The sequence below is a fragment of the Epinephelus lanceolatus genome, chromosome 10 (genome assembly GCF_041903045.1).
Source record: "Epinephelus lanceolatus isolate andai-2023 chromosome 10, ASM4190304v1, whole genome shotgun sequence".
Taxonomy (NCBI): Eukaryota; Metazoa; Chordata; class Actinopteri; order Perciformes; family Serranidae; genus Epinephelus; species Epinephelus lanceolatus.
In genome coordinates, this window is record NC_135743.1 from 15,525,963 (window position 1) to 15,552,858 (window position 26,896).

Consider the following 26,896-nt stretch of genomic DNA (forward strand, 5'->3'; position numbering starts at 1 on the left):
TACAACTGAGATGAAACAGAACATGTTGTGCGTACAGTACAAATTACAAAAAGAAAAAGCACATGTGCATTAAGTTTTGTTACAATTACTACATAACATTGAACTTAAAGACACATGCTTAGAATGTATAACTTCAAAACAGATTGATATATCAAAATTTCCTTGATAACATCAGATCAGTGATGTCTGTGGATGACCCTGCCAAAGTTTCGGGACACTTGGACCTGGACAATTTGAATATGATAAAGAGAAAATTGAGAATAGGTTGCAAAATTTTACATTTTTAGAACAGAGGAGCATTGAAGCAAAGATGCAGATGAATTGAGAAATCAATATGGTGAAAGAATTTTGAGTCTGAGCCAAGCCGTTTTGGGGATAATTGCAAAAACGTAAACTTGGTTGTTACAGCACCACCTTGAGGTCAATTTGTATTTTGTAACTCTCCTGCCAATTTCAGTAAGCTTTATGGTTTTTGCTACACAAACAGTTTAGTGAAGAAAAATAAGAAAGAAAGAAAGAAAGAAAGAAAGAGAACAAAAACAATAGCGCCCCTGCAGTGAGTGTGCTGCTTGGACCCCCAAAACATTCAATACACTACTGCATTATTATGCTTGAGTTGGACCTCATTTTACATACTTTCCATTGTATTGGGTAATTTGATCTGTAACAATGTAACAAAAACTATATCTGTGAAATAGTGGAATTAAAAGTACAATATTTCTCTGAATCAGAATTATAAGATAGCATAAAATAGAAGTAGTGGAGCAAACTACAAGAAAATTAAAATATTAAAAATAAGTATTATATTAAAAAGCTATTAAAGTAAAATATATTGATGCATTCCACCACTGTTAAGTACAATGTTGTTGTGTTTTGTTTTGTTGTTTTAGTGACTTTCAGCTGTGATCATGCCTATTATAATACTTGGAAATCATGTTTATTAATTACTGTGTATTTTGAATCTCTTTCCTTCCAGCCAATAACAGCTCATCCTCCTCAAGATAAATGCTTCTCTGTGAATGAACTGTTTGTGCCTCTCTTCAAAGTGCTTCTTATCAATTGGCTATTTATTTACAGAAAACAGATTCAAATTCAAAATCCCCTTTAATATAGCCCCTGTCGTTCAGTAGTTTCACGGTAGGTGGCACCCTCACTGCACGGTACTAGCTGATTGGATACTTTAAACGTCACTCAAAATTTAGCTTACTCTCATTGGTCATAATCCAAAACAATAACGTTTGTAGCCCCGCCCCCTCGCTTGCAGCTCTGCTACCCGCGGAAGTTGGTTTGTAGAGTAAGGTGAGGACGGGATGTTTGTGTGAAAGAGTGTGAAACACGTCGACACTTTTCTCTAGTTTTACTGGACGGGTTGACATTTTGTTGCAGAAACAGAGGAACGGTAAGAAGTAGGTTTGGAAGGAATTATATTTCGCTCACTTTCGTGCAAGGAAAAAGGGGGGGCAATCCGAACTGAGCTAGCTAGCTAGTTAGCATCTGTATTTAGCTATCAACGTCTAAGTTAACTGTCAGTATAACTGAAATACAGTTTCTTGCATTGAGACGTTTTGTTAATATGATAATATAACGCTGGCACATTTAGTTATCGTCCTCACAAACTCATAAATTAGCCGTATCTTTGTATACACCTGCATTGTTGAGCTAGCATCGTTACTGGTTCGTTTCTGGTGGCTTTAAAAGTATATATTTACATGATTGATAAGTGCTTTTGTGATAACACGCTAACGGATGTGTAATGAGTAACTATGTAGCGATATGGCCGATTAAAAGAGCCAAGCAGCAGCTCAGTGTATAGCGATACTGTCTCTGTGGTATCTGAAGCAAGACTGTTAAAAAGACCACACCATAGACTCGTAGTAAGGAGCTGGAGTTGTTGACATTTAAGCCGCAACGATTAGTCAGTTATTGATTATTCGACCGACAGAAAATCAATTGGCAACTATTCTTACAATCAATCAGTCGTTGAAGCCATTTTTCAAGCAAATTGCCCAAAATGTGTTTTTTCCAGTTTCTCAAATGTGAGCATATGCTGCTTTCTTTGGTCTTAAATTATAGTAATTTGGATACGTTGTAGTTGGGATATGTTGGCTGGACAAAACATGACATGTGATGAAGCCACATGAGGCTCAAGAATATTGTTACAGGCTTTTCTCACTATTTTGAATAGATTTTTGTACATCAAATGATTAATCGAGAACACAATCTGTACATTAATCCTTCAAATTGCAGCCCAAGTTGACAGTGCCTGTCACAAACTGTGCTTTAACTTCTGTTTTATTGTTTTGGAGGCTCATGTGTTTTGTTTGCTGTCCTGTGTCCAGCCTGCTGGAGAAAAATGTTGGAGTGTGGCATGCTGGAGCAGGACAGACGGGCTCTTCGGAGGCGCTCTGCTACTCTCTGCAAAGAGCTGGTGGTGGATGCACTGCTCATTCAATCCTTACAGGCAGATGACATCCTAACTGAGAGCATGGCAGAGAGCATCATGGTATGTGAACACAGATAAATGGATGTCGTTTCATTTAGGACCCTCAGGTAATAAGCAGACTGTCAACAGATGTTCAACTGTAACTTGTGTCAGATAGCTACACCTTGAATGTTATACATCTGCTTACATTGCTGTCGATAGGTTGCTGCTGGCCTGCCAGCAACTTTGGTAAAGGTTATGGTCAAGTTAAGGGCCGTGGGTTAAACCTGTGCTTCCCAACCTACGAGTCGGAACCCGTAATTGGTGCCATGGTACACCTGTGGGGTGAAAAGGTGATCCCAGGAAACCTTTTCAGATGTTTCATTTTAATACTATTAAAAAAAATGCTCGATATGTTCACTTCTTTAGGCCTTTAAACATAGTTTCGATTTTACAACATCACTCTTTAGCTGAACTGCTTGCCATGTATGTCCAAACTAAAGACTCAACCGTAGATGAGGGGTCACAAGTAGATTTTAAGGGGTCACCAGCCACATAGGTTGGGATCCACTGGGTTATGCCCTTCAGAGAACTTGTGAAGTAAGAGGTTAATTTGGGATTAGTGAGTCTGAGGTTTAGTCTCAGGCGGGTTGAGTCACATAAAGGCCAAAATAAAAGATTGCCTGCAACGAAGCCTTCAGTTTTGAAACACTGTCATATAAATGCATGGGTGGCTCCTGGGCTGACTTTACTAGTTAACACCTGAGATGCCAACTTTATCAACCAGTGTCTGGTTAAAAGCATGCTGTTTCATTGTAAGACAGATTCTGGTAACGCTCAATTGTAGAGAGTGTACAGTGGGCAGTGGTTGAGGTGTGAGAATACTAAATCAAATTTACTATTAGATTTATATGTTGCCAATGGTGTTTATTTTTCTGATCTCCACTCTAGGCTGAGCAAACATCTCAGAAACGAAGCTGGCGCTTACTACTACTCTTACCAAAGCGTGGGCCCAGAGCCTTTAGCAGCTTCCTCTCAGCTCTGCGAGAAACCGAGCAGCAGCACCTGTGTGACCTGTTCACACAATCGCCAGAAAAAGATGGCACACCTGTAGAGGTGAGTGTGCACTTCGTCAAACATCACCACACACACACACACACACACACACACACAACACGAAGCTACAGTTCACACAGCAGATTATTATCAGACTTAGTGCAGCTCTTAGTCTGTTTTCTGCTCACAGCGCATTCGGCCTGAGGAAGAGCCAGAGGGAATTGCAGGGCGACAAGTCATGCAGACAACTGAAAAGAAGAGAGAGGTGAGAACGGTGTTTATAATCCTTCAAACAGGATTACCTTAGTCATTGTCACTATTGACATTTCACAAGACTTACACATAACAAAAGGTAACGTCCGGAGAACTTTGTATCATTGAATACAGTACAGGCCAAAAGTTTGGACACACCTTCTCATTCAATGCATTTTCTTTATTTTCATGACTATTTACATTGTAGATTCTCACTGAAGGCATCAAAACTATGAATGAACACATGTGGAGTTATGTACTTAACAAAAAAAGGTGAAATAACTGAAAACATGTTTTATATTCTAGTTTCTTCAAAATAGCCACCCTTTGCTCTGATTACTGCTTTGCACACTCTTGGCATTCTCTCGATGAGCTTCAAGAGGTAGTCACCTGAAATGGTTTCCACTTCACAGGTGTGCCTTATCAGGGTTAATTAGTGGAATTTCTTGCTTTATCAATGGGGTTGGGACCATCAGTTGTGTTGTGCAGAAGTCAGGTTAATACACAGCCGACAGCCCTATTGGACAACTGTTAAAATTCATATTATGGCAAGAACCAATCAGCTAACTAAAGAAAAACGAGTGGCCATCATTACTTTAAGAAATGAAGGTCAGTCAGTCCAGAAAATTGCAAAAAATGTAAATGTGTCCCCAAGTGGAGTCGCAAAAACCATCAAGCGCTACAACGAAACTGGCACACATGAGGACCGACCCAGGAAAGGAAGACCAAGAGTCACCTCTGCTTCTGAGGATAAGTTCATCCGAGTCACCAGCCTCAGAAATCGCAAGTTAACAGCAGCTCAGATCAGAGACCAGATGAATGCCATACAGAGTTCTAGCAGCAGACCCATCTCTAGAACAACTGTTAAGAGGAGACTGCGCGAATCAGGCCTTCATGGTCAAATAGCTGCTAGGAAACCACTGCTAAGGAGAGGCAACAAGCAGAAGAGATTTGTTTGGGCCAAGAAACACAAGGAATGGACATTAGACCAGTGGAAATCTGTGCTTTGGTCTGATGAGTCCAAATTTGAGATCTTTGGTTCCAACCGCCGTGTCTTTGTGAGACGCAGAAAAGGTGAATGGATGGATTCCACATGCCTGGTTCCCACTGTGAAGCATGGAGGAGGAGGTGTGATGGTGTGGGGGTGTTTTGCTGGTGACACTGTTGGGGATTTATTCAAAATTGAAGGCACACTGAACCAGCATGGCTACTACAGCATCCTGCAGCGACATGCCATCCCATCCGGTTTGCGTTTAGTTGGACGATCATTTATTTTTCAACAGGACAATGACCCCAAACACACCTCCAGGCTGTGTAAGGGCTATTTGACCAAGAAGGAGAGTGATGGAGTGCTGCGGCAGATGACCTGGCCTCCACAGTCACCGGACCTGAACCCAATCGAGATGGTTTGGGGTGAGCTGGACCGCAGAGTGAAGGCAAAGGGGCCAACAAGTGCTAAACACCTCTGGGAACTCCTTCAAGACTGTTGGAAAACCATTTCAGGTGACTACCTCTTGAAGCTCATCGAGAGAATGCCAAGAGTGTGCAAAGCAGTAATCAGAGCAAAGGGTGGCTATTTTGAAGAAACTAGAATATAAAACATGTTTTCAGTTATTTCACCTTTTTTTGTTAAGTACATAATTCCACATGTGTTCATTCATAGTTTTGATGCCTTCAGTGAGAATCTACAATATAAATAGTCATGAAAATAAAGAAAACGCATTGAATGAGAAGGTGTGTCCAAACTTTTGGCCTGTACTGTATGTCTTATTATCATAATTGTCAGTTCAGTTGTAGATGCTCACATTTCAAAGATAAAGTGACACATCTGTGATAATAGTGTGCTCCAGTTAAATGGTCTTCTGCAGACATCCTCAGTAGACAGAGAAGAAGAGAGTGAGGTGAGCAGCACCTCATCGTGTCCAGTCCGAGCTTCAGATAGCTACCTGCGCTCAGAGTCACCATTCAGAGGATGGGTACCAGTCAGGGAGGAAGACAGGAAGACAGAGAGACAGAGGCTGAAGAAAGGAGGAAGACATAAGCAGACAGATGTGAGAATCACAAACCACATCCATCTTACGTTAGACATCCAGATGGCAGGTTCCCTAATAGTTAAGTTAGGAGTGCAGTTGTGGTTTTCCCCACACCAAACAACAGCTGCTGCCACAGCACAGAACAAGATCCGTCATTATCTGTCTTTGTGTTAAGCAGCTGATGTTTTGTCATTAATGATTCATGCATGATTTTGAATTTCAGAGGTTTTCAGACTCTCCTCTTCCGCTTCCAACTCAAGAAGGAATTGCTGCCAAGAGAATGAGGACACATGGTGAGTGGTGTTGCAGTGTGGCCTGCATTCAGGTTAGAATAGGTTTCTCTGTGTCCCGTGTTGTTGTCAATGTTTTTCTGTTTCCGTGGGGATAAGGGGTGGTGTCTGTAGAATCTGTTGTCTAGTTTAAATAGACAGGTAATTAGATAAACTTCAGCACAAAAACATTTTGTAGCCAGCAGCTTGAGAGAATTCAGTCTGTGTGAACTGTTTGTTATATAATCTTATCACCGAGAGACGTGTAGGAGTGTGGTTGCTCTAGCATTCAGCTGCTGTCTTTACCTACAGGTGCCACGCCCCAAGAGTGACTCATTCACAGCATTGTAGTACAAAGTTTGTTGTCACATAGCTGCCGGCGGGAGCACTCAGTGATGTGAAAGCTTGGCATCAGCAGTTTAACTCGTAACAAGCTGAGTTTAACATTGTGACCTTGTGTGCCTGTGTTTGTATGTGCAGCAGAATCCATGGAGTACAGTCTGGATGCAGACAGTCCCATCAACAGTCCTGTGCTCCCATGCACTCCTGACTTTTACCTCTCTCACTGCCAGCAGGTAAAACACTTCTCTTCACCAGGTCAGCTCAACAGTAACTCACTTGGTTATGTTTTACCTTTTGAGAATTATTTGTCTTCAGTATCTGGTTATGAGTCAAGATAGAGCACTAAATGATTTGTAATTGATTTGTAAAAGTCATCATAGAATAATGTAACATATACAGGCAGGATGTTAAAGCCTTTAAGGCCCAAACACACCAAACTGACATCAAAGAATTAGCAGACAACAAAGGCCAAATGTTGCATTGCCTCAAATCGCCTGTGTCTCGGCCAAAAAGTTGGACTTGAGCACACCGCAAAGACTACAGCCAGCAGCCAACTAGGATGTACATTTTGCGCCTGTGTGAGAGGAAATATGTCTCCATACCAGCAAGCAGCACTAGTCTATATTCATCATTCAAAAAGGGAAACCAGACGGCCGACGGGACACATTCAAGACGCTAGATAGCAAGTTAGCACATTAACAATACAACCCAATGCTGACAGAACAAATAATATTTATGGTGCACTGGTGAAAAATTACACAAACAATTCCAAACTGTTTCTGGAAAAGAGCTCAATGGCTAAAAATATTAGCATACCTAATGTAACAAGTTTGTTTTGGTCTCAAGCCCTCTTAAATTAAGCAGGGTTTTGCTTCTGTCACCTCCGTGTGTTGCTCGTGAACAGAGCTGAACTAACAATCACAGTGATTTCTCTCACTCATGGGCTCCACCAGCGAATCAACAGGCTAAATTGGATAAAAAAAAAAAACAGCCGACAGAGGCTGACTAGTACCAACGGTGTGGGACACGCTGCAAAAACAAGGGCGACCGACCCTCACAGGTGGACCGTAATTGCCTGACGGCCGTCTGTCAGCTTTGTGTGTCAGGGCCTTATAATAACATGATTTGTTGTTGATAATGACTTTAGTTATTCTCAGACATGTGTTAGGATGTTACATACCTTGACATGTTTTGGCGGAAACTTCCGCCTTCCTCAGAAGTGTCACTTGGTGGTGGTTGTGACGCGTCTTTATCAGCTGCTCTGATAGTTCAATGGTGTTCATTATGTCTTCCGTTTCTGATAATGACTTTAGTTGATCTTTTATGTCAGACATGTGTTAGGATGTTACATACCTTGACATGTTTCAGCGGAATCTTCCGCCTTCCTCAGAAGTGTCAACCACCACTAAGTGACGCAGCTGATTTGTTGTTGCAAATTATTTTGGATTTTGGACTCATTGATCCCATATTTCACTTTTCATTTCTTTACCACACTTTTTTGTTTTTCTCTCTTACTTCCCACACTCCAGTCTTACAGAATGAATTCCTCCCCTCGTGGTTTTGCTTTGGTGATCAGTAACGTGACCTTCGATCCTTGTGCTGCACCTGACCTTGACCCAAGGAAGGGAGGTGAGGTGGATGACGAGGTCCTCAGGAAGGTCTTCACAGAGCTGGACTACCTGGTTACAGTCCACAGAGACCTCACTGCTCAGGTAACACACACAGACACACTTGATTTGTTGACAAAGCTAGAAAAGGGAAGTTGTTAAAGGGAGAGGAACAACCTTTTGACCTTGAATCATTTCCAGAAAGTCACTTAGTTATTGTTCGTCGAAAAGGTGCTCTCATGTAAGATTTGTTTGGCAGGTTTATTTGACTCATTTCCTGTTTTCAATGCTGTTCAGTTTTGCGGTGTTATCACAAAGCAAACACACTTTACATTTTAGTCATTTAGCTTGTTCTAACAAACTTGGCGCGAGTAAGCATGTTGGCTGTGAGTGTCTTGCTCAAAGACACTTGAAAGGACACTTTGCAAAGCACAGGTTTTGGCTGTGGGAGTGGGGAGACCTTGACTTTCAATAGATTTACCTCTTAAACTCAGAGTGATCTATGTAACAACATGATTGCCTTACCAACGTGTTCAGTATTTAAAAAGCAACAACGCTTTACAACTGCAGTTTTCCTGATTCCTTATGTTTTTGTGTAGGGTATGAGGACATGCATTGAGACCTTTTGCCGTCGGCCAGACCACCGGACAGTGGACAGCTGTGTGGTGTGTCTACTCTCCCACGGAGTGGAAGGAGCTATATATGGTACAGACGGACAGCTGCTGCAGGTGTGTTTGTTTGGTGTTTTTCCAAGTTTATATGTATGATGTCATTCAGAGGTAACAATGCAGACTGTTTTCAGACATGTAACTTTGTCACTTTTGTCAATTTCAGCTGGATTGGGTGTTTGAATCCTTCGACAATGCACACTGTCCCCTGCTACAGAACAAGCCAAAGATGTTTTTTATCCAGGCCTGCAGAGGAGGTAAGGCTCTCTATCTTATTCTGTATGCTTTTCTGTCATTGTTCATTTTATTGACATGCCATGTAATCAGGAAAATCTAAACATAGTAGGGGTGTAACACGACAGAGAAGTCACAGTTCAGTGTGAGTTGGGTTCAGCAGGGAAAAAGCATACATAAAGATACACTTCTTTATATTTATTTTGAACAAACAGTAGAACAAGTGTGAAAGGCAGACAAAGTCCACCTCCGGGGGACTGATGTAGTATTTTGCCCACTGAAAAATAAAGAACATTTCAAGCCTCTGTTTTACACTTTATGAACACTGAGCAAACACTTTCCCAAAAGGCAGCAGGTCACAATAGACTTAAAATCTGAAAAGCACCTCTTATGATATGAAATTGAAAATGAAACTGCTTGAAAACAGCAGATATAAGGCATTTGGCTTCAATTTGCTTTTACCTCATCTTGGGGATCAACACATCTGGGTGATGCTGTCAAATGAACATAAGCTTGTTGGAGGCATTTCTGTTCACACACTCTACAACGGTGGAGTAACGCCGACACATCATCCTTGTCTTATACACAACTTTCTCTCCATTGCTGTTGTAGCGTAACAGGAACCCACAGACAGGCCTTCCAGCTCTGGTGTTTCATTTACACTCGCCATATTGTGACTGATGCACACGCCAATCAGCTTGTTGTGCTAACTTCAGCAGATGCTGCTAACAGCGTACAAGTTAAAGTTTCTGGGCGGAACTTGCACTTGTGAACTTGGTTCCACATTATGTGCATCAATCTACATACAGGTTGCCAAAACAAGTTTCCTTTACTGGGTGTTTTGGGTCACCTGAGCTCACCCATCCATCAATCCTGACATCCAGGAGGATCTCAGAGCCTTCACATGAGAAGAACACAGTCGAGATGGTCCATGTCCCTGCTGAGGCTGCCTTGTATTTGTTAGTTTTTGTGCATGTGCAATTGTGAGAAGACCCATAAGAGATCGTGATAGACAAATGTAAAGACACACAGTGTGTGTTATGACTACCTCTGTTAAACTGGTTGGATCCCTGCAATATAATAAGACCTCTTATGCAAGAGAAATAATAAGAGAAAAGTCAGCAGCCAGCCTGTCCCTCCACATGTCCAGATGGTGTCTGCTGTCAATTTCCTGGCCACAGGGACAGTCAAGCTGGGTGACAGCCACACAGCTATCCATCAGCCACTCAGCTCCAGATGCTGTGAATTGTGTCATAATACATCATATTTCAATGTTCTGTTGTAGGCTTCAGTAAATCGTAATACAACAACAATAATAATCCAGAAATGTAATTAATCTGCAACTTAACCAGTCTCATAGCTAATTAGTCTGTGTCCGTGATTGAGGCTGTGGTCTGACGATGTGGCTGATGACGCCCCTGACAAATCCTCAGACCGCTCCAGAGCAATCCTAATTACTGTCACACACTCCCCCGCTCCACCACAGAGCCAACCACAGGTGTGCTGGTGAAAGGCCATTAGATGTGGTTGGCCACTGCTGAATAGCTTCAATGAAAACAAATAATAATAACTGTGTTCAGGGTTCCACTGGTTATGAAAATGACAGTAATGTGGAGACTGTTTTATGTTGCAGAAGCTAAGGCACTTTTATTGTAAACCAAAGATCATGCACAATAAGTTGGTTTTCAGTTTTTGGTTTATCACAGAGTTGCACAATAACAGTGTGGGTCCATGAGTTCGACATTGATTAGCAAACAGCTTTGTCTTGGATTTGCTCAGAAGTCATGCAGTGTTTTTGCAAGGGTTGTAGTCAAGGCCAATTAAGTTGAGTCTGCGACAAGTCTAAGTCCAACCATTTTTGATACCCAGACTGAAACCAAATGAGAGTTGAGAGCAAGTGAAGACAGATAAAATTTAAGAGCGAGATAAGGCAGAGTCAAAACACCCACAAAACCAATGTAAATATGTGATAATAAAAAAACATGTCAAGACCAAAATCATATTTGAGTACTTTTTTACGGCAAAAACGTAAAAAAAAACAACCACAACAACAAATGGTTAGACATTTGCATAATTGAAACATTCTTGTCTTCCAGAGGAAATGGACTGTGGAGTGGAGCAGATAGATGGGCCAGCAAGGACCTGCTCGCCAGGCTGTGAACAGCGGGATGCTGGAAGGGAAGGACAGGGGGATGCGAACTCCAGACACAGAGAGGACATGGGGAGGCCCAGGATTAAACTGCCCCAGCGGTCGGACATGATCTGTGGCTTTGCGTCTCTTAAAGGTCAGAAAATTTGTAAGTCTGCCCCTTTTGTTATTCTTGGGTGGATTCATGTGTGAACTGTGTAACTGTGATAATGAGGTATAAAGAGACAATAATGTAGTGGGAAATAAAGAGGCAGTTTAGATGTGCAGTAATCCGTGCAATGTAAAGAGAATTTGTCTGGAGGTAGCAAAATAACCAACAAAAAAAACACTGTGTGGACTGTCTTTTTCCTCTGTTGATTTTGTCCTGCATCTGTATCCAACTGCAGTATAATGAGCATTTTCTAGCAGCCTACACAGAGACTAACTGCAACCAGACCACTATATGAGGATACTGGTGGCTTTAAAGGGGAACTCCCTTGATTTTACACATCAAAGCCTGTTTACAGGTCAGGGAAAGTACTACTGCATTTGTGGAAAACCTATAAAGCCTTTTGTACCTGCAGGGGGAGCTGCAATGATAAGTTGCCTCAAAATCAGCTTGGGGCTGAAAAATACAGGTTTTAATATAAAAAATCTTAGGAGTGTTAAATTAAATAGAGCCTCTAACTTTCCTTTTTTTTCTTCCCTGCCTGTGTGTCCTTAAATTTGAAAGTCTTTGCGGGTCTGTGAATGCAGCGCAGGCAGAGCACAGCACACTGAACGGTTAAGTTTCACTTTCACTGTGCCTAATGTGGCAGATGTCTTAATTGTGGCGGGCCACGGTAAATAAAATGAATGTGTACGAAACCATGCAGAAACCATAAGGAATGTCCTGATCAAGTTTTGATCCTTTGATCTTAGATATTCAGTGTTGAGTATCATCTGATACCATGATCCCGATCCTATTTTCCTAGATAATACAGCTGCACAGTGCACACTTCAAGTACTTAAAACTTATTGAAATCAATCCAAAGTAAAGCCTTTGTTTTAAAACTGAATTGCTCTGCAATGCCTTAAGAAAGAAGTGCCTGTTTCCAAGCTTTCGTATTGTTTTTTATTTACTTATTTTTATAAATAATGTATAAAATAACAAACCCTTTCTTAAATCTTTTTGGCCTTGTTGCTGGCTTGAGGGAATTTTTCTCTCCCTTTGTTGCTTTGGTGCAGCCTTGTCTGAGTTAGCCTACCTGAATAAAAAGTATTGCGTTAAGTGTTTATTGTCATCGTTCGTACATCTTTTGCAGGGATTAGGCTACACTAATAAGTTACTCTTATAGGCTTTTTGCTCGCAGGGCTTTTGTTGCGCTTGCAGTGATGTGATGATTGTAGTTGTCTCTGTCTCTGCACCAATGTCTGCCTCTCCTCTTTCCACGGTGAAACACTGTGGGCCAAAGATAATAGCCGAACGCAAGAGACTCTTACACTGAGCAGAAATGAGACGTGTGCTCATAACTTTGATAAATAACATAAATAAACAAGTGTGTGGTGTATCGCCACGGGCGGGGCTCAGCCCTGCTCTTAAACACACAAAGGAGATCAGCAGAGTGGGGGAGAGATTGCTCTGCAAGAATGCTTTGGGAGTTAAACCACCTCTGTGACAGCTGACGTAAATAAAGATTTGGATCAAGCTGTGTAGCTCAATATAGTCGATTCCAGTCAGTCAAAAAAATGCCTTGATTGGCCCCATTACCAGTCTTTAAGACTAGATCACTAGACACCACCTTAGCTCTCTCTCCCTGCGTCGAAACTTGATGTATTAAGCCTTTTTTGTTTGATGTCTCTCTCCTCAAGGCACAGCAGCCATGCGGAACACCAAGAGAGGATCCTGGTACATCCAGGAACTCAACACCACACTGCGTCTCCACGCCAGAGACATGCACCTTGCAGACATCATGGTGCAGGTAGGCATTAGTGTCCTACACCTACATATACTGCATGCACAGTGTAGAATATGTCTTTTGTTTGGTAAACTTCTAAGACATCACTGTTTTTCTTGTCGATCTCCAGGTCAATGGGAAAATTAAGGAGCGTGAGGGTTACGCTCCTGGCACCGCCCACCATCGCTGCAAAGAGATGTCGGAGTTCACCAGCTCGTTGTGCAAAGACCTCTACCTTTTCCCCAAGTACCAGCCCCAGTATTGACATGCAAATATGCACAAAGACCGATCAACACACACACAGGACCATTCCTTGCAGCGAAACCTCTCAATAAGTTCACACAACGGCTCATTCCACTCCAATTACTGCCACACACTCACACACATTCCTCTGGTACAACTTCACGTCCAAACAGAGGATTTATTCATTCATATTTTCTGTGTAAATACTGCCTCCTCAGACATGAACAAACACACGCACGTGCATACACACAAACACAAATCTTGGAAAGGAAAAAAGGAGCGAGCTTACTTTAATCTACATGTACTCTGAAATGGGCGTATTAGCGTACAACCTACTCATGTATCTGTGTCTATGCCAGTTAGAGGGTTTAGTTGATAATCCTTTTTAGTCGAAGACAGAATCGTATTTTGTTTTCTTACCGCACAGCTACTTTGAGGTTCCACTTTCTCTTTTTAAGATGTATTTTGTACACAGATCTATTTTTGTGGCTTTATTTTGTATGAAAATTGTTTTTATAAGGATTTTTAAGCTCATTCTCTTATTTGTATATAATGTCTGTTGTAAGTTGTGAACATTTCTTGTTTTTAGTGTGGCGACAGGCAGGGGGCAGCACAGCAGAGACAAATGCATTTCATGTCTCTGTTTCATCAACTTTACATATATTTCCGGCTCAAAATGATCTTTACTGTCATGATTTCAGACAGCTATTACTCTAGGTGTAGTCAGCTACAGCGATGATTAAATGATAAAGTCTCTGCAGGAGGTTTTAACCTGGTCTTGTTAGAGAAGTGTTTTTCTCACATAGTTTGCCTTATGAAGAAGAACAGAACCTACAGGGCAGCTTTGAAACAAGACCTTGAATGGTTTCATTTATTTTTTCGCTCTCCTTTGTGGACATTCAATCAGGAAAATTCAGCTTTTCAACCTTGAATTTTTATAAAGTGCACCCACTGCTAATTTCACTCCATATTAGCTGTGTTACATCAGATCTGTGTCCCTGTCAGGGTGGTGGGCCGCCAGGGGAATGTGGTGCTACTTGTGGGGTCTTACGCCTACCGTGTGAACTCTGACCTTTATGCTAACTCTGACTCCTTACAGTGTTTCTCCCTGTGCGGGAGCTGCACATGTAGTTAGTCGCCCTACTGTTTTTTGTGTGTTTTTGTACTGTATGTGATACAGTAAGGATGTATTTTGTCTTCCATAAACAATATGCAGTTTTCTACAGCAGCCTGTGCCATGTGATGATGATCTGTTAGATGAATTTATGACCGTGGAGCTCTCAGAGTGTATTGTATATCTCTTTGGCAGCCCCCCTCGTAGAGAAATCCAAGGCTGTGGCAGCATTGATGTTTCCAGGAAAAGCCCTGATCAGGCAAAGTGTGTTTTGTTACAACAGTGTTGTAGTGAAGAAAACAGAGTATATGGTCGAAACAGTATTGATTGTTAACAGAGATGCTTTCAAGCTGTGTGTGTGAGGTGCTCGGGGGAGAGTATACCCTGGTCTGGAAGGCACTCGCCCTTCTTATCCTTTGTGTTACAGTAATTATAAAAATGACACGTTGGAGTAGTATAAAAGGGTAGCTCTCCTGCTGGGTGAGACGTTTTGAAGGTTGATATTTGCTGCCAAGCTCGGCTGAGGTGCAGTGATGGGGGGGAGCTGGGAGATATTTTATTTCTGTCAACACCAATGACTGCCAAATGTTCTATACAATAAACAGGCCGTGGTTTTTAAACAAGACAAACTGTTGTTGTTTATTTCCTACACACGAGTGTATCTGCATCTCTTGTGACTGTGTGTATGTGCACATATGTTTGAGTTGAACCCTCCACCGTGAGTGCAAGGCCTCTGCACGAATGTGCACTCCTGTGCATGCTTCACTTTATTTGATCCTCCTTGTTGCTGTGTTTGTGTGTGTTGTCCCCGACCTCTCCTCTCTGTTCTCAGGTATAGTATAACTTGCTCCCCACTATTCCGCTGCACTCAGGTCTCTCCATGCTGTGACTGGGACGTATGTATCTCTCACTCCGCCCGCCGCCCAGTGATAATGTTCTTCATGTATCAGATAGAGGCCCAGCCAGCTGTCCACAGTCATTCTCCCTTGACACACGCACACACATACACACACAGAGCGGTCAGAGTAACAGATTTCTCGCTGGCCTCCGGTGTAGCTGTGAGATTAGGCTGTTATGCGCTGGCGTGTGGACCACAAAGCGAGGCGGGGTTAAGGGGGATCTGTGTGTGTCTGTGTCTTTGTGGTTGTCATAATGGCCGCCGGTCTCATCAGCCTGAGAGGAGGAACCAGAGGACGAGTTAGTTGAGATTAACTTGTCTGAGTGGGATGTTGTCTCCACGGGGGTGCCGAGCAGTGGCGGTCTACCCTGATGGCCTGTGGGCTTTTCAGCTTTTAGCGAATGAGGTGCAGCACATATGCACTTAACTCTCTTCCTGTATTAGCTCCTCTACATATCTGAACCTGATGGAAAGGTTAAGCAGTAAAGAGATTACCTTTGCCGAGCTCTACAGCGTTTTTGGGGTGTGTTTTTTTTTCCTGCCGTGGGAGGGTGCAGTCAGGGTGATTTTTTTTATCCCGAGGGAGGACTGCTATAGCATGTGAATGTTAGGGATTGCCTTGCATCATTGGCTGATTAGGTGTGAGCTGTCATAGGGGTGTCGTGTGCACCTTCCTGCTCACGTTGCAGGGGCAGCCCTATGGGGGGTGCCCTTCCAACCCCCACCAACCCCTGTCCAAACAAGAACAGTCCATCCACACACACACACCTAATGGCCGGCTGGCAGGGAGGGTGCTGCTAAGGGCAACAAGTTGTGTGTGCGCGCGCGCGTGTGTGTGTGTTATTAGGTGTCTGCAGTTCTAATAAAGGAAAGCGCTGCGTCCTTCACTGCCTCATCAGATGGCTGTGCTCTGCTTTGTCCGTGTGTCCGTCAGGTCTGCAGTGGAGCTGGATGGCTCGCAGCCTCTGGATCATCTGGAAAAGAGCACGTTCGGGAAAGAAGTTATCTGCATTTTTTGACTTTGTCTATGTAACGAGCGTGTTTGAGAATGAGTTTGTAGCAGAGTGAAATACTTTGGAAGATGTTTGTTTGTTTATTTGACCTGGTGTAAAGTGTGTGTGTATATATATCTATATAAGAGAGAGAGAGAGAGTGTGTGTGTGTGTATGGTGTTGCCCATGCCATTGGAAATGCTGGGGTGTCCAGCGAGGTTATTTTTGGATCAGTGACAGCGTGTCAATGGCTGCAGATGCGTCGCAAAGGAAGGCTCTGAGATACCAACAGACCCTGGTAGGTCTTTCCCAACTCTTCCTCTACCTGCCTGCCTGTCTGCTGTCTTTAAAATGTCTTCCTTTCCCCCTCATGTCATGCCGATCCACCTGCTCCTCCCTCATCTCTCCATCTACCCACCTGTCGTTTAGTCTTTTCCAACCATCCTCTGCTGTTCCTCACTCACTTTCTTTAGTTACTTCACCTCTAACTTTCAATACGTCTACAATGACATCCTGCTCATTTGTTTTCCCCTGCATGCTGCCTCCTTCCTCGTCCACCAGCAGTGCTCTCCTGTCGTTCATGCTTCCGTACTGTGTTGCATAAACTTCTCACAATGCCCTTCTCTCGAATCAATACTCCTCATCTCAGCCATTTTCCTCCTCTTCCCTCTCCTACGCTCTCTTTACTTCTTGAGTGAGATCTGTTCCAACTTAAAGTCAAGCTTATTTGTGCAGCCCTCAAACACATTCACAGTCTCCGCTGGTTTCACACCGCCCACGCTACGAAACACTGAGTGAAGGCGATAAATGGAAAGTCATCCCTGTGAAGAATCAAGGATTTTGTTATTTATTTGGATTTCAATCTCTCACTTGATCTCTTGCATTTGATTGTTGTAGTTGTTTTTTGCATTGCACAGATTCTATCTTTAAGTACACTTCTCCTTCCTTTGCAAACTCGTCTGTCTTCTTGTATCTGCCTCCTCAAGCTGCAGCCTTGTAAAGTCATTGCTGTTTTCATGTGTTGGTGGATATAAATACCTGTATACAGGAAACCTGAGCAGACAGGTTAGATGTACGTGTTGAGATGAAGTCATTAAGTCACGATATCCTCTGGTTCATCTGTTTAAATGCTCATCCAGGATGATGGTCATTCCTCCCAGGAGCATCATGTCTGCCACTGACTCGTATCCAATCCCACCTGCTCTGTGGACATAAATGACTCGCAGCATCAGATCATTTTTTTAGAAACTGACTTGAAGCATTGTGTTAACCTTTTTTGTTTTTAAAGGTAATTTTCTGAGTTGAATGTGAATTATAAGACAAGAGGATGACAGATACATGAGCAACTGAGGTTAGAGCAGCTGGGGTGTGTTTGTGTGTAAGTGCTGCCTGACAGGAGGCGAGGAGGAGCAGTGACAGTGTCAGTGTTCCTCTCTTCCTTCTTCTCTTCCTCTTCTCCTCCGAGACGATGGACGATTGCCCACAGCAAATCTCTTCACTATTTCCCGGCCCTTGTGGAGCCCATCGGGGGCCCACAGGTCAGATAAAAATAAGAAATCTCAATTAATCGCACTATTTACAAGCTTAATGTCGCTCTGAGAAAGGCTCACATCTCCAAGGTGTGAAAGCTGTGATTGTGTGTGTGTGTGTGTGTGTGTGTGTGTGTGTGAGAGAGAGAGAGAGAGAGAGAGAGAGAGGAAATTAGAGCCTTGAAGGATTGGAGGAGTTTATGTGTAGAGCTGTTAATAGATCATCCTAATATGATTTATTTATTGATCAGCAGCAGGATGTGCCTGAGTATATTTTCAGATTGATGGTTTAGCCGGTTAAATCTTCACAGATGAACACTGATGCTGCGAGGTTACAACAGACATCTGTGTATTCAGTGTTAAGGTTTAAACTGGGTTACATTAGATTAAAATGTGGAGGTGTTTCAGATGTTAAGGTCAGATATAACTTGTTTCAGCTGCATTTAAATTACTATGTTTCAACTCATGGTAAGGGCCTTCATTATACATTACAGGACTGCACCATTACACGTGATTGTATAACTGATTAAATTAAGTAAGTAAAAATAACAAAACTTGGGTTAAGACACTTTATTTTAGGCATATATTTCCTAGAAAGAGTGATGTAATTTCTTACTAATAACAGGGAAATAGGAAAGGAGTTTAATTGTTTTTTGTCTGCCTGACCTGCTCTGCGCTGACTAAAAGAAGGTTACGCTGGTAAACTACCATACCGATTTAACACTGCCTCATTTTCTCGTAAGGTAGCACAAATTTAAGTGGAAACAAAATTATCACCGAGAAGCAGTTGTTAATTTCACAATGTAATGGCTGTAGGAAAATGACACCATCTACAGTCAGGTCCATAATTATTTGGACAATGATGCAGTTGTCGTCATTTTGGCTCTGTACACCACCACAATGGGTTTTAAATGAAACAATGAATACCCGCTTAAAGTGCAGACTCTCAGCTTTCATTTAAGGCTTTTTTCAAAAATGTAGTATGAACCGTGTAGGAATGACAACCATTTCTTCACACAGTCCCCCGACTTTAAGGGCTCATAAGTATTTGGACAAACTAACATAATCATTAATTAAACAGTCAGTTTTAATACTTGGTTGCAAATCCTTTACAGTCAATGACTGCCTGAAGTGTTGGACACATAGGCATCATCAGATGCTGGGTTTCTTCCCTGGTGATGCTCTGCCAGCCCTTTACTGTAGCCGTCTGCACTTCCTGCTTGTGTTTTGGGTGTTTTGCCCTCAGTTTTGGCTTCAGCAAGAGAAACGCATGCTCAATTGGATTCAGGTCAGATGATATGACTTGGCCGTTGCAGAACATTCCACTTCTTTGCCTTAAAAATGTCTTTGGTTGCTTTTGCAATATGCTTCAGGTCATTGTCCAACTGCACTGTGAAGCATCATCCAATGAGTTTTGAAGCATTTGGTTGAATCTGAGCAGATAATGTAGCCCCAAACACTTCAGCTTTCATCCTGCTGCTCTTGTAAGCAAGACAAGACTTCACTAGAATAAATACAGAGGGTTTATCACAAGATGCAAACCATTGGTTAGCCTTAAAAATGGAAGGCCAGATTAGTTTGTCAAAAACCATCTAAAAAGCCTGTACAGTTGTGGAACAGCATACTATGGACAGATAAAACAAAGATCAACTATCAGAATGATGGGAAGACAAGCGAAGGAAGAAGGGAAGGAACTGCTCATGATCCAAAGCACACCACCTCATCAGTGAAGCATGGTGGAGGTACTGTTATGTCATGGCCATGTATGGCTGTCAGTGGAACTGGTTCTCTTGTATTTATTGATGATGTGACTGCTGACAAGAGCAGCAGGATGAAAGCTGAAGTGTTTGGGGCTACATTATCTGCTCAGATTCAACCAAATGCTTCAAAACTCATTGGACGATGCTTCACAGTGCAGATGGACAATGACCTGAAGCATACTGCAAAAGCAACCAAAGACATTTTTAAGGCAAAGAAGTGGAATGTTCTGCAATGGCCAAGTCATATTATCTGACCTGAATCCAATTGAGCATGCGTTTCTCTTGCTGAAGCCAAAACTGAGGGCAAAACACCCAAAACACAAGCAGGAAGTGCAGACGGCTGCAGTAAAGGGCTGGCAGAGCATCACCAGGGAAGAAACCCAGCATCTGGTGATGTCTATGTGTCCAACACTTCAGGCAGTCATTGACTGTAAAGGATTTGCAACCAAGTATTAAAACTGACTGTTTAATTGATGATTATGTTAGTTTGTCCAAATACTTATGAGCCCTTAAAGTCGGGGGACTGTGTGAAGAAATGGTTGTAATTCCTACACGGTTCATACTACATTTTTGAAAAAAGTCTTAAATGAAAGCTGAGAGTCTGCACTTTAAGCAGGTATTCATTGTTTCATTTAAAACCCATTGTGGTGGTGTACAGAGCCAAAATGACGACAACTGTATCATTGTCCAAATAATTATGGACCTGACTGTATGTTTAGACTGCTTCCCTATAAACCTCACTTTTACTGTGTGGAGTCCACACTGTTAGTAATGAGCTCCCCGAAGAAATACTGAAAAATGATTGAGGGGTCCACAGTATGTTTTTAAAGGACATATCGAGGATGTCAAACTCAATCAGCAGCAAAAACATGTTTAAAAGATAAATAGAGTTAGAAGCTAAACAGTAACTCTACAGATCACAGTGTAAAAGTGAACCAGCACATCATGATTGCGACAGAAGACAGTGAATATAAAGGGAAACTTTGCCGATATTCAACCAGCTGTGTGTCATCGCAGTGTGTGCAGATGAACAGTGTTTGGCTTCCCCCCATGTCACCAGCTGCCGGACCTCTGCCGCTGGACGGGAGTGGAGCTCTGGGGGAAGCCAAACACCATTCATCTGCGCACACTGTGATGACACACAGCTGGTTGAATATCGGAAAAGTGTCCCTGCTTCCCTTCACTGGTCCCTGTAGAGCAGGGTAGGCCTTTATTCAGCATTGTAAACAATAAAAAGCGAAAGCAGCATGTGCATACATTCAGTAGGCTGTACCTTCACTGCCTAGGTAACCCTATGCTCTTCAGGGTTTGATTCTAGTATTGGGCTAGGAAAGAAACTTTTATCTCCTTCCAACTTCTCTGGGTAAGGGGTATCTTTATTACACATGCCACAGGCACAACATTTAGCTCAAAAACCAGCCTGAAAATGATGAAAATCTGAAACAATTGCATTAGAGTCTGTAGAGCATGACCATGCAGCTGTCAGACCCTTGTTGGAGCTACGCTATGATTGCCCAGTCTGCATTCAAGGGGTGGGACTTCACAAATGGTCAATTCTGTCTGCCACTGGGTACGATCTCCCAAGAAAATGAAGGCTCAACGTACGCCAGAGAGGAAGTGTGTCAACCACTGCGCAACCAAAACAGGAAGAGGATAGTGCTTTTCTTTTCCCCAGTAGCTACTGGTACCTATCACAGTTTCAGTGTACGATCTTTGCAATTACTATCCCCAGTAGCTCTATAAAGCTCATAAGGGGAATCTGAAAAATATGTTCCTCAGCTTTGTATTTGCGTAATATGACATGGACTACGGTTCGGTTAGGGGATTACAATCATGACTCAGAGTCACAAAATTACACTGGAGCATGCTCTTCCCGGTGAGCCACCAGGGCAGCCCAGTGGTTACTTTTTTGGATGGAAGAACAACTCCCAAACATATTTCAGCACTAAATTTAAAGTCATATTTCAACCAACTAATGAAACAGTAAAAAGACTGGAAGAAAAACAAAAGAAGTCGAGATGAATAGTTGAAAAGTTGTTTCCACTTCTAACCTGACACTTGCTACCTGGTCTAGCTTCTGACTGTGATTCATTTGTAATAAACTCATTGACAGTGTGAGAGACTTAAACATGTTCTTTTCCTGTAGTTATTAGCTAATTACATATTTCTTCTCAGAAAACGTCTCGGAAATTATTAAGAAATTATCTGGAAATGAGGCATCACAGTCCTCTGACCTCCAAATCACCAATTACTCACTGAGTTTGTTAAGTTGTGTTAACCACTTCCAAGTCACACAGCTGTTGCTGACCCTTGACCTTCACAAAGAGGAAGCGCCCTCTGTTGACTTGTGTCACACTGACAGACACACTTCAGCATGGGTGGTGAGAACAGATAGCTGCATGTGTGTGTGTGTGTGTCAAACTGCATGTTGCTTTGATACAGCTGGTTGTGTGTTACAATTTAATTGATGGATGTGGTTTGAAAGCGAGGTTGTGTGAGGAGACGAATCTGTGAGAATGTCAACAGCAGTGAAATAGATCTCATAAGTCTCAAATGTTACAGGCTACTAAAACGGATAACGTTCACCTGCCAAATGTCCCGCAGACTGGAATGACTGGGATGTAGACGATTAAGCCATTAAATTTCATATGATATCGCAGTCACTTGATGTGTCTTTCCGATTGCAGAGGCGGCTATAATGTGATAACTAAACTGTTAGTAGTGACATCAGTAGTTACAAGACGAAACGCCATGTTAACGTCGCGAAATGGTGTCAATAAGATGTCATTGTTTTGTGCAAAGGTTAAAGTCTTCCATCTGTCTGTACAACAGGCCTCCTGGGAGAGATGGTCAGAGAAAGAGAGAGAGACAAACAAGCGTGAGAGGTGCGGAGAAGTGTGTCAGTGAACATTGGGTCACACTGCTGCTAAATTTATCCACGAGTAAGGTTTCACCTCAGGGGTGGGGGTTGGATGGATGGGCACAAGGGGTGGTGAGAGGGAAAGTTTCAGGGGGAAGAGTGAGTGAGAAAGGTGAAAGGCTGCACGGAGGAGTTCAGTCGAAGGTCAGACGGGAAGTTAAGTGCAAGAAAATCTGTTTGTGGAATCGAAGGAACGAAAAATCTGATTTTTGCTGTGGTTGTACCGTGTTTTGTTGCAGAATTTTAAACTTCGGTACAGTACTAATGTAAAAAACGATACTTGATACCTCTTTCAATTCAACGGCAAAAAGAAAAAAGTCCTCAACACAGTCCTCACAAAGTCTGATAATTTTGTTCTTTTTTAAAAAAATTAACAACCTGCACACAGAGCTGATACAGGAAAAAAAAATCACTGAACACATACCAACACATCTGTATATAATGTTTATAGTAATTACAGCCTGAAAATTGTAGTGTAGATCTGTGGTTTTTTTTATAGCTACAATACTGTTGATATCATTGCAGATATAATGAATGTTTTGAAACATGTAATTTTCCCTCACAGAGTTTTGCAACTGGTAAAACAAACAAAACACTCTACTGAATAGAAACCAAGGCCTCTTTAAGTTTAAGTTATTTATATGCAAATACGTGTGTATAGAAGTGCCCCAGAGATGAAGTTTCTCTGCAGGCCGATGCAGAAGTCATCATCGCAGTCGTTTCCTTGTCAAAAAGCCTCTGAGATTTTTCCATTGAATTTTAGATAATGGCAGAAAATAAGCTCAGTGGCAAACAAATGTTTATGATACTTAGATGTTTTGTTCAGGAAGATAATCTTCACATATGAAGACCACTTTCATGATCATTGAAGCCTAAATGCAATCGCCAGTAGTAAAAAGCTAACATTAGGCTATAAATGAGCTACACTATGGTCACATGACCTAACATTGCCACTATAACAAGACTATAAAGCTGTGTTTGGCGCGACCCGATGTGATGACGTTTTGCAGTCTCAGCTAGCCACTTGTTAGCAATCAGCTTTTGTGAGATACATAGAAGCTTCAAATTTAACAGGTGGGGTATTTACTGACGTATTTTATGTTGTAGAGCAAAACAAGCTTGTGTTAACCATAGAACTTATTTAAGGCATCTAACCAAAAACCCATTGACTTGGAGATGAAGGAACCATGAGTGGTAAAATGCCAACTTATATCTGGGTTTTAGGACTCATTCCTGGGGCACTGCAGAAAAGACAGTAAGAATTTAAAAAGTTTAAACATTGTGCAGGAAAGGTTAGAGGCCAGCTCCCCTTTTAAATAGCAAAAATCATACATAAAAATAAAAATAAAAACAAAGATTACATAACTGATCACAGTTTTAATGCTAGGCTGTAACACAAAATTGATAAAAATATACAAATCACAAAAATGTTTGTATTTATAAGCTAAAATGCATTACAAATGAATCACTGAGGTGTTATGAGTCTTTGCAAGTTAGAGTCCTTTTCAATTTCCCAAAAGAAAGTTGAGGTGATAGTAAGACGTACATGTCATTTTTGCCACAAGAACTTTTGGGAAACGTGACCTATGACATGAGAAAGTGTCATAAGTTAGTGGTGGTGTCTCAAAGGCCCTGTTCATACCTGATATTAACATGCGTCTTGAGTGATGAGTTGACTGATCACAAGTGGACGGCACGTTTTGCCCTTTGCTCGTGGATGTGTTGGATTTTGCTGACGGCGATATCGGCAGCTGTGCCAACACAACTGTTAACGTGACTAATGTGCAGCAAAGTGACGTGGGCGGTAATCTGAACCCCAGTGGTCAGCTGGAGACGCATGCACAGGTGTGTCTCGGCTGTCCGCTTGTGTTCAGATCATTGAAACACATGTTAATAACAGGTATAAACAAGCTCAAAATGGCCTCAAAGTGTTTTTCTGGCTCTTAAATCAATGCAGATTATCAACAAAAAATTGTATTAGATTGAACAGGGCATTGTGTTTTTCATTCAGCTAATATAGTACATTTCTTTAGTTTGGTTTTAAAATGACTGCATCAAAATCTGTGTATGTTGCCTTGAAATTTTGATAGTAGTTGCGAGGTTCAGCTAAATAATCACATAAAAAAACAGATGATTTCAGAGCCAGATAACAACAATGTAATAATTAAAAACTGATAATATTGGAAGTGCTGATGTCCAGCCAGTGTTTTCCTCAGTGTGTGCTACATTTACCGAGAAAGTATGCAAAAGCTGTTGTTGTTCTTCCTTCATTAAGCGATGTGACAGTGACATAGCTGGAGGCAATGATAAACTACAGGCTACTACAGGTGTCTCTGGATAACCAGGGGGCCTGCTCTAAACCAGTGGCTCCCAATTGGTGGGTCGCAGTCCAAAAGTGGGTCACTGGCCCATTCTGAATGGACCACAAGTGACTCACAAACCTGTTGAGTTTGAAAACAAAACACACTTTAATTTGTAATACAGTGTATTTCCAGCACAGAGCTTTTATTTTGAAATGACGTTTCCTGCTGTAGTGACCGACAGCTACTTGACAGAGACAGCAAACTAGCTCAGCAACATGGAAAAATGCAAGTATGATGCTGATTGCATTTAACTGTGTGGACCTTGAGCTAATGACTAAGGAGAAATGTGGAACCAGTGGCTGGACCAGGTGGGAACCACTGCCCTAAATGACACTCAAAAACAGAACTTCCATGTTCTCTTCGCTTGTATTGCAATATAGCTATGTTTCCAATTGCGAAAATGACATCCTAAAGTATGACTTCAGAGATTATTATGGATAAACATTTTACATTGTTTTGGCTGAGTGGATTAATGAGCCGTTTACAAGCCAGAATACACGGCCAAAAAAATGCAGCAGAAAGAGGCCAAGACTGCAGCTGTGTTGGCCGCTTGAGACGATATGGCGGGTGCAATGCAATGCACCCTAGCACAAGTAGGCACTGTCTGCATGACAGCTTTCTTGTCCATATAGCATGCACTGAGGAACTAATTGCTTCAGTTGACTATATATACAGTCAACACTGAAAAAGGTAGCACATTTTTTCTTTAAGTTGTTGACCATGTAATGGACTTTTTTCATGGCAGACATTTTGTCGTGTCAGAGAAGGAAAAGCAGGGTAAGTTCTAAATAACATAAATGATGGCTGGATTCCATTTTGGTGTGCAGACTCCAGGGCCCTGGTGTGGTGCAGGTTGGCTTACAGGCTTTGTTACTGGGACACTTAGATGGAGCAGACAGTCCTTAATGTGACAAGTAGGCTATAAAAAGGGGAGAAGTTTCAAACTGGATTAAATTGAATCAGGTTTGGAACATTTCTCAGGTCTGCTCCACTTACCTGTTGTAAAGAAACTGAAAACTGCTTCCATCCATCTATTTTCTTCCTGCCTGGGTCGCTAATGGGTGGGTGGAGTGCTTCCCAAAGTGCATCAGGTAAAAGACAGGAAAGCCCAACATAGTTACCCTCAATCTGCTTTCATAGCGTTGAAATTGAAATAAAATCGTGTAATTTTGAAGCTGACAGCAGCACCCCACATTCAGGGCCAGTGGTGGTAGCAGGTGATGTAGTATCCAATCCCAACACACGGGAAGTTAAATAAAACACTACAGTCTGCTAAACTTGGTGAACCCTGCTGTTTTTTCGCCAGATAAATGCAAACAGCTACCTGCTGAGACAGAACACCGGCAGCACTCTGGTCCCCAAAGACCCAGAAACCATGTGAGAACTACTGGGTCACAACAGAACAGACAGTGACCCATTTTAGGGCCCATAGTTGGAGAACGGCTTGATGAAATAAAGGGAAAAAATAGAGCCCAACTCATGTGACAACAAGCCCATAGTAACAGTTTATTCCAGCTTATGCAAAATATATCAGTATCGGTCAGTATGTTGACATATAAATGTTTTATAGGCTGCATTTTTGGACCTTGACCTGCATATTTGTCATTTTCCTCAAAGTTTTCATGTAAGTTTAATGTTCAAAATTCACTGTCATATTCCATAGTAATATGTCTAGCTCTACTTTGCCTCGGTACATATTTTTTCCATAACTTGATCCCTTTAATAACCAAATTTTAGCATTCAATGCCAACATGTTTGTCAGGCTTTAGCAAAGCATGTCATCTATGCAGAAGGCACTTAAAGTGCATTTCAGTATTATCCAGCCTATCCCACACAATGTTAATATGGTTATGGTCACTCCACTCAGTCAGCAGGTATTATTTTCATACCTTAAGCTTGTGTTCTGCCTGCCTGGTATTATTTATGATCCGGCTGCAGGACTCTGCTGGAATCTGCTGGATCGGCCGCCTGACAGAGAATCTACCCCTCTGAATTAAGAGCTGCTGACAATTTATTGTCAAGCCTCAAGTGTCTGTATTAACCTCTACTGCTTTCTCCAGTGTGTGTGTATGTGTGTGTAAGTGTGTGTAAGTGTGTGTGTGCTGCGCTGGTCATACTTGTCAGTCACT

The 26,896-nt window shown here is 42.0% G+C and overlaps 2 protein-coding genes across 13 annotated transcripts in view; both read left to right on the forward strand.

The window, feature by feature from the left end:
• Positions 1–1,259: 1,259 nt before the first annotated feature.
• casp2 (caspase 2, apoptosis-related cysteine peptidase) lies at positions 1,260–14,925 on the forward strand. Of its 12 annotated transcripts, none has more exons than XM_078171630.1 (13): positions 1,260–1,299; positions 2,340–2,503; positions 3,374–3,538; positions 3,669–3,743; positions 5,599–5,781; positions 5,987–6,056; positions 6,513–6,607; positions 7,904–8,086; positions 8,581–8,709; positions 8,816–8,906; positions 10,980–11,180; positions 12,863–12,972; positions 13,079–14,925. In XM_078171630.1, exons 2-13 carry the CDS (start codon positions 2,354–2,356, stop codon positions 13,211–13,213), a joined length of 1,587 nt encoding a protein of 528 aa, XP_078027756.1. In that variant the 5' UTR covers positions 1,260–1,299; positions 2,340–2,353; the 3' UTR covers positions 13,214–14,925. The 12 variants fall into 12 exon arrangements, with proteins under 12 accessions (XP_078027756.1, XP_078027755.1, XP_078027754.1 ...); XM_078171629.1 differs by having other exon boundaries at positions 1,264–1,406; XM_078171628.1 differs by having other exon boundaries at positions 1,264–1,399.
• Positions 14,926–15,962: 1,037 nt separating this feature from the next.
• clcn1b (chloride channel, voltage-sensitive 1b) overlaps positions 15,963–26,896 on the forward strand; it is a 48,356-nt gene continuing 37,422 nt past the window's right edge. Inside the window, exon 1 of the mRNA XM_033641422.2 lies at positions 15,963–16,493. Coding sequence (XP_033497313.1) covers positions 16,443–16,493 — 51 coding nt within the window. The 5' untranslated portion in view covers positions 15,963–16,442. The remainder of the gene's footprint in view (positions 16,494–26,896) is intronic.

What these genes read in the sequence shown, in the direction of transcription:
- casp2 (XM_078171630.1), top strand. Translation starts at nt 2,354, where the DNA reads ATGTTGGAGTGTGGCATGCTGGAGCAGGACAGACGGGCTCTTCGGAGG. An exon ending in CAGACGGACAGCTGCTGCAG is followed by an intron (nt 8,710 to 8,815) that starts GTGTGTTTGTTT and finishes TGTCAATTTCAG; the next exon opens with CTGGATTGGGTGTTTGAATC. An exon ending in TCTTAAAGGTCAGAAAATTT is followed by an intron (nt 11,181 to 12,862) that starts GTAAGTCTGCCC and finishes TCTCTCCTCAAG; the next exon opens with GCACAGCAGCCATGCGGAAC.